Raw genomic sequence first — 10,990 nt, 5'->3', positions numbered from 1 at the left:
ATACCGACATCAGCAGCCACATACTCTGCTTTTCCAGGCATTCCTATAGATGAAACCCTTGCTCCTTTCTAAAGGCAATCCCTCCCTTTTTGTACGAGATTCCACTACTTTCTTCTTCATTCAAGGAAATCAATTGCTCTAGGCATTTCTCCCCTTTACCTCTTAAAATTAAATTAAAATTTCCCTCCCTCCTGGGTCATACCCATCAGCAATCCGCATTCACATATGCTATTATTTCTTTCACCTTAAAAAAAACAAACACACAAACCCCAAACAAATTTCTCTTGAGCCTATTTCATCCCCTAACTACCTTTTCATTTCTTTGGTCCTCTTTGCAAACAAACCAGTTCCTGAAAAGTTGCCTCTGTTCTCTGTCTCCAATTTTTATCCTTTTATTGTCTGTTAAACCTACTCTAATCAGGCTTTTGTTTCCACCACGCCACAAAAGCTTCCCTCACTGAGGTGACCAATGAGGCTAGCTTGCTAAATGCAAAGGTCAGTTCAGTGCCTCCTCTTGCTTGATTATTAGCAGCATTTGCACTACTGATCACTTCCTTTGTAGATATCACTTTCTTTATTTTCTTTCTACCTCACTATTATTTTTAGCTTACCCTCTTGTCCAGAACATCTCAGTGCTGAGGAGGCCCAGGGCTCAGTGCTTGGGCCCCTGCTCTTTTCTTTTTACACTTCCAGGATTAGCGATGTTGGTGACAAGCCGCAAATAGCATCTATCTGCTGGTAATTTCAAAATGTATATTTCTGTCCCCAGACTGTTCTACCAAACTCTAGGCCCTCATCTCCTACTACCCATTCAATATCTACACTTAGAAGCCTAATTGAAATTTAAAACTTAACATGTCTAAAAATTAACTTGCTGATCTTCTCTTCTAAAACGTATTTTATGTGAAGCATTACCCCATTTTAATTAATGATAATTCCATTTTTCAAGTTGGTCAAGCTAAAACCCTTGGGCTGGCATCATCTTTTCTCCTCCTTATCTCTTAGTCTCTACATCCAATCCACTAGAAAGTCACTTTGGCTCCACTCTCAAAATATACTCAGAATCTGACCCCTTTTCACCTTCTGCACCTGTCATCCTGGCCCAAACCGCCATCTTCTCATATCTGGATGCACCAGCCTCCTACTAATATCCTTGCCTCATTAAAGTCATGTCACTCCTTTGCTCAACAGCTTCCAGTAGTTCCCACTTCATTCAAAGTGAAAGCCTAATATAAAATAATATGGAATGTCAACTGTAACTGAAAAAAAAAGAAATAATTTTTTTAAAAAGTGAAAGTCAAATCCTTCCAATGGTCTATAAGGTCCTACACGATTTGGCTTCCTGTTACCTCTCTGACTTCATCATGACAGTGTGGTATTGGCAAACGAGAGACCCATAGAGCAACAGAACAGAATAGAGGGTCTAGAAATAGACGCAAACAAATGTGGCCAATTGATTTGGACAAAGGTGCAAAGGCATTTCAATGGAGAAAGAATAGTCTTTTCAACAAATGCTGGTGGAACAATAGAACATTTATATGCCCCGCTCCCCCATAAAAAACAAACTTCAACTTAAACCTCACACTTTATATAAAAATTAACTCAAAATGAATCATAGATCTAAATTTGAAACTATAATATAAAGCATTTAGATAAAAATATAGGAGAAAATCTTCATGATGGGAATGGAGAGGGTTCTTAAAACCGGTATCACAAACACAGTTCATAAAAATGTTTTGGATACACTAGACTTCACAGAAATGAAAAATTTTGAGCTTGCAAAAGAAACTTTAAAGAGAATGAAAAGGCAGGCTGAATATTGAGAGAAAACATTTGCAAATCATATATCCAAATTAAGGTCTTGAATCCAGAATATATAAAGAATTCTTAAAACTTACCTAAGAAAAGATACAATGTAATTAAAAAATGGGCCAAAGCTTGGAACATAAGCTTTACCAAGAAGAATACAATATAGAAGGCAAATAGCAATGTAAAGGTATTTAATAGTATTAGCAATTATGGAAATGCAAACTAAAACCACAATGAGATATCACTACATGTCTATTACAATGGCTAAAATAAAAATACTGATAATATCAAGTGCTGGAAAGGGTGAAGGGAAACTAGAACTCTTACACATTGCTAGTGGCAACGCAAAATACCACAGCCACTCTGGAAAAACTAAATATACACTTACCACCTGCCCCAGAATTTCCTCCCTTCTAGTTCTCTATCCTAAAGAAACAAAAACTGTTGTTCACACAAAAATATTAATGTACATGAATGTATATAGCAGCTCTATTTTTAACTGCCAAAATCTAAAAAATAAACCAAATGTTCTTCAATAGGTGAATTAATTAAAATAAAAAAAAAACCTTCAGTATATCCATACAGTAAAATATTATTTGGCAATAAAAAGGAACAAACTATTGGTGCATGCAACTACTTAGATAAATATTATAGTCATTATTCTGAGAAAAAGGACCCAATCTCAAAAGGTTACGTATTATATAATTCCAGTTACATAAAGTTCTTGAAAAGACAAAACTATAGTGATAGAAAATAGATGATTGGTAGGGGAGGGAATGACTACAAAGGAATAGCACAGCACAGGGGAGGCTTTTGGGGTGATGAAACTTCTGCATCTTCATCATGGTTGTTGGTACATAAATCTATATATGTGTTAAATTCATAAACCTATATGCAAAAAAACATTCTATGAGCCTATAATCAATTAAACTAATTCTACAAACAAACACATTGATGTAACTTATTTTTCTCAAAGGCACAATCAAAGCACAATTATTCAAAGGCTAATTTTCTATATATTGTTAAAGTTTGCTTTCAAACCCCTGATGTTGTTAATAGGGATATTTGTTTACAGTAGATTCAGCAAGTGTTGGAAAAAATAACTTTTCAACCAAAAGAAATATAGCTCTGTATGGTGGAATCAGTAAACCAATAAGCAGGCAGTAACACAGTGAAGGGCTGGGACACTAGTGTCACACTGCCTGGTTTAGGACACCAGCTTGACTGCTTGTTGAACAAATTGTTTAACTTCTCTGCCTCACCTATAATGGGAGGATAGAAACAGTACATGCCTCGTAAGTTTTCTGAGAGAATTAAAGAGATAATGAACATCAAGTGCTGAGTATCATGCTTGACACATGGTAAGCTCTCACAAATGTTAGCTATGTGATTATTATTAGTAGTAGTTATTTAAACCGATTTAAAACAGTGATAGTTCTTTACTGTTTGGTGGTTTGCATCATTCCAGAGAGGTGGGAGATCCATTCCTAACAAGTATGGAGAGCAGGAGAGAACCTGAAACATACTAGGGAAATAGCTCTACCTACGCCATGCCTTTACAAAATGGTAAAATCATCATGCAGTTGAAAGTGTCAGTTTCATTCAGGTATGTGCAAACACAGCTCCCAATGACCAATTATTTAGCCAGAAACATCAAAGGCTATAAGGAAAGCTTTGTTATTTACTGGATGCATTAATCAAATAGTTTAATCTTTTCCCCATGACTCAGGTCCTCAGTAAACACACTCAATGTTGTCCTGAGTGACCCTTTCAGGAACCATTGGGGTATGAAATGAAGAGCTGTTAACACTGATAGTAAGAGCACTTAGACGGCTCTCCTCTTTTAACCTACTGGCTTTTAAATATGTGTTGTTTATTCTTTTGGTGCCAGGATGTCAGCACCGTCAGAAGGTGCTGGGGCCTCTCTCTATACTCCAATACATCTTTCTAATTTATTGTTTTTGTCTTGCTGTGTGTAAGTCTGATGACGAAACTCTGAAACAATAAATAACACTCATGTAGTCCTCTATTTCTTATAAAGCACTTTCATGAAAAATATTTTATTTTTATAAAAATCATGGGAGAGGATAATTGTCATTATAATGTTTATATAGGAAATAGTAAGTTTAATCACACAACTGGTAAAATGGTCTAGTTAGGACCTGAATTCAAGATTTCTTGAATTCTAATTCCACACTATTACCAAGCTACCTGTTTACACAATGGAAGCAAATTGATCCTTAAAGAGTGGCCAAAGGACTCCCCTTTGAATAAAGTGAATGCATGCTGGTGGGTGAGGCCCATGACCTCTAATCTGGCTGTTCACATGATGTTTTTCATTTACTTAGTCACAGCAGGTACCACCTATTTGTAGTTTTTAATGAGAAACTAAGATGAGTGGTGTTACTGTAGAAAATGCTATATGCTGTCTTGTCCAAAATGTCCATAATCTGCAATAACAAAATACCATAAGCTGGGTGGCTCAAACAACAGACACTTATTTCTCATAGCTCTGGAAGCTGGGAAGTCTGAGATCAAAGCACCAACAGATTCTGTCAGGTAAAGGGCCTGCTTCCTGGTTCACATCTTCTCCCTGTGTCCTTACATGGTAGAGGGGGCAAGGGAGTTCTCTGAGCTATCTCCTATGAGGTCACTATCCCATTCATGATGACTCACTCTCATGACCTAATCACCTTCCAAATCACACTGGGGACTGGGGTTCAACATATGAATGTTGGAGGGACACAGACATTTAGTCTATAGTATATGTTGTCTAAACACAGCTCACTTTCTATTTCCACAGATACTAAAGAGTAGAAGGTAATCGTTTCTAAACACATTTAGTTGTTTTAACATTTAAAACAACCACTCATCATTGAATTTTGTTAATTGATGTTTTCTAAGCATCTGGCTTATAATAAGTAAGCACTGAAGAGACCTCTACTGAATGAAGGAATGCACGACTCCAAAGTTAATTAAAAAAGATGAAAACCATAAGATGAGAAACTCAAAACCTAGGTCCAACATTTCAAATTTTCAAGGATTCTCAATAGGAGTAATGACAGTCAATAGTATCACGCTTTTAAAAAGCAGACACCCATTTTTAAGAGACACTGGATGTCAGTCTAAGACGGCAATAACCAGGATATTGAGGCATCCTGAAACCATGTCACATGAGGACGTGCAAATGGATCTAGATATGTTTAGTCTGAAAAAGAGAAGACAAGACAATTCTCTCCAAATATTTGAAGCTGTGGGTCATGGGCTAAAATTGTCAAGTGGAGTAAGAAACTAAAAATTAAAATTTAAAAAAATGTATTCTCTGTTGACCCAGAGGCTAGAAATAAGGCTGGTTGATGAAAATTACACACAGTCAACTTTTCACTGAACAAAATGGAGCAGTTTAACAATTAGAGCTGCCAAGCAACAGGATAGGCAGCCTTGGGAGGGAGTTGAAAGGCAGGAAATGAACAGTAACTTAACATCTCCATTGTACCAGGCATTTGGCACAGGGTGTGTACATTAGTATTATCATTTCCATGTTGGAAGTAAGGAACGCAAAGCTTAAAAGAACAAAAGTAACTTGTCAATATCACTTAGTTGGTAAATGGCACAGCTGAAATTCAAACTCCGGGGTAGCTAACTCCCAAAGCATGTTCTTTCAGTTTAATTTAACTCAGTAAACATTAATTTTTAATGTCTGCTTTTGGCTAGGCACTGTGCTGGGTGCTGGGGATATGAAGATAAACGGCAGACAAAACAAGTCCTTTCTTGAAAGAGCTCACCGTTTACTCCACAGTGCTGAAGTGTCTGAGTAAAGACACTTTATATAGCCACCCAGGATTATTGTAAAAAGAAGTATTAATCCGGGTGTAGCCTTAACCAAATAATCACTAGATACATTCACACCCTAAAAGTCTATAGATGTGGATTCCTTATGGTGAAATAGGTATATTCCTAAAATATTGGCTTAATAGTAGATTTGTGGAAATTGAGCTACTGGTATATTATGAAATTTGCTTGTATATTCCAATGAGGGGAAAAATGGAGTTTCAAATGTCATAAAAATCATATGGATTAAGCAGCTTTTAAAATACAAAATGGCCATATGCTAATAAAATGTTACCAATAAGTCACAATTTTAGCTTTTGTACTAAAGCTTCACATAGTGTGCCAGAAATTTCATTAGCTTGAGGCAAGATTCAGAAGAGGGAAACATGTGCTCTTGGCAGCTATAGTGACATGGCTAGGAGTGTCTAAATCACAGCCAGGTTTTCTGATTTTGGATCCTGGATTGTGATTTAGTACCCATGTGCTTTGAACAAGTTACTTGACCTCTCCATGATCACATGCCCCATCAGGAAAACGATATGATATAATAATAGGACCTACCTCACTAGGACTGTATAAGGATTCAGCAAGTTAACCCACGTAAAGAATTTAGTACAGTGCCTGATATATTGTCTGGCAGTCAAAAAACATTTAGTTATTTGCAGTTTAAGGTATAGGCCTAATCTCTACTAAAGCCAATAATCTGCTTTACAACTCCAGTCTCTGTATGCCACCCGAAGGGGTCTATCTTCTGTGACATCTTTTTTTCACATAAACACCAATTCTGGTTAGGAATACTGGCATAATTTCATGGTATGCTTTGTAAATATTGTGGTACATTCTGACTTACCTTATTAACAAGTGAGAGTATTCTGTAGTATTACAAGTATCATTATCCTATTTCATGATTTCATCAATGTGGATTGTAGTTTAATTTAGTACAAAATAAGTGTTCAATAAATATTGTCCAAATAAACTTATTTAGGCTCTCTTAGAAGATATATCCAAGAAGATATATCTATTTCATTTTTCTATCTCCAACCTACAGGTCTAATGTACAACTATAGGTTGGATATATAAAAATGAAATTCAAACTTGTTCACTAAATATCTGTGCAGGCACTACAGTAATCTATGTGTTCTCTTTAAGCTCTCAACAAAATGATACCCATCAAGGCAACCCAAGGGTTTTCTTTCCCTCTGTTACTGGCTGTGTAGAATTAACTCCTAATTTGATTCTTTGATTTGGGTGATATTTTTTTCTTTATACTCCCTGTTTTTTAAAAAATTATTGATGGTCCACTGAGCTGTGCCCTCCACAATATATAGATTGAAACAACTACTTGACTTAGAGCTGAAGGGTCCTGGAAAAACACACTGTTCCCAATTTAAAAAATATATATATTGAAAGCAGTTTGTCATTAAAGACACACACACACACACACACACACACAGACAAATTAAAATGCTTAAAAGATGAGAAGTATATGAAAAAAAATCTAGGTTTCTTCTTACAGTTAAACACAATCCTGGAGCTTTTTAACAACCAAAGCAGAAATAAAAACATCCATAGTTCCTACTGCCTTCTTATTCCTATCTCAATAGAAAGAATTTAAGGTAATAAATTCAAAGAGGTATTTGTCTAATGTTTCTTTAACTTAAGAAAGCAGAGCTACATAATAAGTGATATCTTTAACAATATTTTTATGGAAGATGCAGAAAGTTATTAATGATAACAGTTTATGTTTATTATGTATTATATACTAAAGTAATCTTTTACAAATACCATGAATAAAATTCTAAAACTTTTAGCAGAGCTGAGACTAGAATATTGATTTTCTAATATCCAGTTCAGAAATTTTTCCATTTTTTTCCTACTATACAGCCCTATACCTACCACATATAGAAGAGAATTTCACCTCAGAATTATACACACACATGCAGCCACACATATACAAACATATGTGTAAAGTTCCCATAATACACATACCACATATACACAACATATACCTTTGCAGTACTAACAATCCTATTGAAATAAGAGATGAAATCTTTCAATAAATAAAAATGATTCTATTAATTAAATTATTAAATTATTAAATTCACATAGCATCTGTCAAGCAGATAACTTCCTACATTTTGCACTGGTTATCCTTGTCTGTTTCTCATGGTCCATTAGATCATGATTTCTTTGTTTCATGATCTCTCTTCCAATCACTGCATCAGCCAAAGCCCAGAGTACAAAAATAAATAAATAAATAAATAAATAAATAAATGAATGAATGAATGAATAAATAAATAAATAAATAGAATTGAGCCTGCAATAAAACCAAACCTGGGATTTTAATTAACACAAGTCATCAAAAGTCTGTATCACTACACTAAAAAACAGAATTTATTCCTTTGTTCTTTTTACAAATGTAAGCAGTTGTAAATGCTAATAACAATTTTATTAGGTGCATTAAAACGTGAGGCCTGGATGAAAAACAGCAGCCCTTTGGGGTGTAGTGATACCACTAGCTTTCAGCCCATCAGAGAGAACATCCATAAATCCAGTGCTGGCCCACTTAGAAGACTGGGAAACAGACAACCTGCTTTTTTTCCCCTTTTAGTTACTTGACAAACCTGAATAAATACATTCATCAGCTAAATAGCCTTGAGCTATTTTAGATTAAAAATACATAAATTTAGATGTAGCAAGTTATTCTCTTACTGCAAATCAACTACTGAAAATGCATAGAAATCGAAGGACTATAACCAAGAGATTCAGTCAGGAGATTATGGTGCTTACAGCAATTTCCCAAATTGTGAGCTTATGATAGATACTCCCTTCCCAGCTTTGGGCTGGCCAAAAAGTCTAAATGCGTGGTTCTTAAAGTGTGGTCTCCAGAGCCGCAGCCACAGGATCGCCTGCTGTGAACTTGTTAGAAATGCAAATTCTTGGGTTCCACCCAGACCTACCAACTCAGAACCTCTGGGGATGGGGCTCAGGACTCATGTTCTTAGGAGATCTCTAGGTGATTCTGATGAAAATTTGAGAACTGATCTGAATGAAGGACTCCTCAAATTTTTTTTTTCTTTGCTGCCTCAGTTCATTCCTAACTTATATCCCCATTCTTAATTACTGATTCCTCCTGCTTCTTACAGATCTAGCCATTGGAAACGATGCTCTGTCAACCGCCACTGTCTTGCCTCAACAGAAAAACATCTCTGTATTCTCTGCCCTTTCCTCAGTCTTTGCTGTTCTTTCCTCAGCTGCAGCTGCCTTGACTTGTTCTTCTTGTCACAGTTCTCCACAAACCACTGCATGTGTGTGTATCTGGCCCTCACGCTACCCATGTCACACCCTCACTACCAAATTGCCACGTGAACCTGCTGCTCGTGGCTGCTGAGGTTGCCTACTGTGGATGTTTGGTGTTTTGCTTGATCCAGGGTGGTGGCCTATGTTACGACATGACCTTAGGTCCACTTCTGAAGTGGAAACCTGTCTCACAGGGGAAGCCTTGGGTTGGAGGGGTGAATGGCAATTCCTTAGGAGAGGGAGGAAGAGGAGGGTCTGGTACTACAATGGGTAAGCAAGTGACCGCCCAAACCCAGCGCATACAGATGCATCAAACAAAGAACTGGAGAGCAGCTTTGTTTTTAACAATTGTTTGCAGTGAAGAGAAGTGAGGCACGGCATCCTGAAAACTGTCTCATGTTCTTCATATTACCTAGTACTTAGAATCTTAGCGCTAAGAATACTACCTTCTACTTGGCTGGCTCCTTTTTCTGTCTCCACAAGTCATACTACTATTAATATATTTGGGCACGTCCAAAGAATAATGAACTAGGTAAAGCACAAACCTTACTATAGATATTCATTTAGTCCATTGTAATATAGACATGCATAAATGTAAATTATTGATTGAATTCCAATAAATTTGGACAACATATCTCATAATAATGATACCTTACTTGTAATATGTCACTAATTTCAAGAAAGATATCAGTGGGTTACTTCTCTTATATTTCACAATATTGAACAATTTTTTCATCCTCCCTTTTTCTATTGCCAAAATGCTCAGTTAATAACCCGACTTAGTAGTGGGCCTGGAACCTGTTTTCAGTCTCCGCTGCACCAGTGTAGGAATTAGAGGACACTGGCACCTCTTCTGCAGCTTTCATGTCAAAAAATGGAGTGAATGATTTAAGATGAAGTTTCCAGAAGTGCTTTTAAGAGGGTTTGGGGGATGAAGCTGTTTTTGGTTATCCGTCTCCTCTACATCACTGGCAGGCTGACTCTGCCAGTCTGAAAATGAGCTGGCACGTGATGCTGCTATGGGAAACCTGGAGAGAAACAGTAAATCCAGTGGAGGCCCAGGTCCTGGGGAAGGAAGGCTCGCTGACCTAATTCATACCAGCTCTAATTTGCTGCTTTCTCTACAACCAGAAAAATAGTTTCTAGTTCTGCATCAACAGCCTCTAAGACCCCTCAGAACACTCCCCCAGGGTCTCACTCCCCAGTGAGAAGAGCCCTGAGCTACTAATGCCTCTGTCATTTTGAATTAGTGTTGACACAGAGCATAAAACAGGTAAAGGGGGAGGAAGTGCTAAGATCACTGTATTTTTTTTAAACACCTTTGCAGAAGAAGCAAGCCCAATTCCCAAATACTCAATAAATAGACTTTGCTTCTTAACCAACAATGAGAGAAGAGCTCATCTCAGAAGAAGCTGCCATTTCACTAAAAAAGCAGTAAAATTGCTACCTTCATTATGTGCTTCTTGCTTAATACAGCTCCTCTAATGAGAGAAAAAGGGTTATTCCTCTCTCCTCTAGAGAACTTATTTTATTGCACTCTCCCCCAAACCTCTTAACGGGAATTTACCTCCTTCAGATCCTGCACGACAGCTGCGAGCCTCTCATTTTCCGCCTGCACGTTCGTGACCACAGCGCGGCTCTGCTTCAGCTCGTTCTGCATCTCCAGGATTTTCCCCAGGTAGTAAGCTTCCTTCGATGCTGACTCCTGCAGAAGCGTTTCCTCCCGAGTCTCTCCATCCTCAGCCACTTTCCGGTGGATGGAGAAGGACTGCCCGAAGGCCTGCAGAGCATTGGAGAAGAAAACGAGTGCACAGTGAAATATACACAAGAACACTATTAAACAGACTTGCGAAAATGTTTCATTTCACGTTATTTGTGAAAAGAGCTATTCTGCAAGACCTCCAGAAGCAAAACATACATAGTTTATGTAAGAGTCAAGCAGGTCTCATTGATACTTTAAATAGTTCAAATTCAATTAATAAGGAAAAATAAAATTTAAAAATATCTTGTGTGCATGTGTGTGTGTGTGTGTGTGTGTGTGTGTGTGTGT

General features: G+C 37.1%; 1 protein-coding gene across 15 annotated transcripts in view; it reads right to left on the bottom strand.

Annotated features, from left to right (window-relative positions):
- Window positions 1–10,990, bottom strand: part of BICD1 (BICD cargo adaptor 1) — a 224,637-nt gene that overhangs the window by 93,605 nt on the left and 120,042 nt on the right. For all 15 annotated transcript variants that reach the window (XR_002122047.1, XR_002122046.1, XM_019625669.1 and 12 more), the window contains exon 2: window positions 10,508–10,720. Coding sequence is in view for 13 of the 15 variants with exons in the window: in XM_019625669.1 (XP_019481214.1) it covers window positions 10,508–10,720 (213 nt within the window). In the remaining 2 variants the exon portion in view is untranslated. The remainder of the gene's footprint in view (window positions 1–10,507; window positions 10,721–10,990) is intronic.

Source organism: Hipposideros armiger, unplaced genomic scaffold (assembly GCF_001890085.2).
Source record: "Hipposideros armiger isolate ML-2016 unplaced genomic scaffold, ASM189008v1 scaffold_638, whole genome shotgun sequence".
NCBI lineage: Eukaryota > Metazoa > Chordata > Mammalia > Chiroptera > Hipposideridae > Hipposideros > Hipposideros armiger.
Note: the sequence above shows the minus strand (reverse complement) of the source record. Positions and strands in the feature narration are given on the sequence as shown.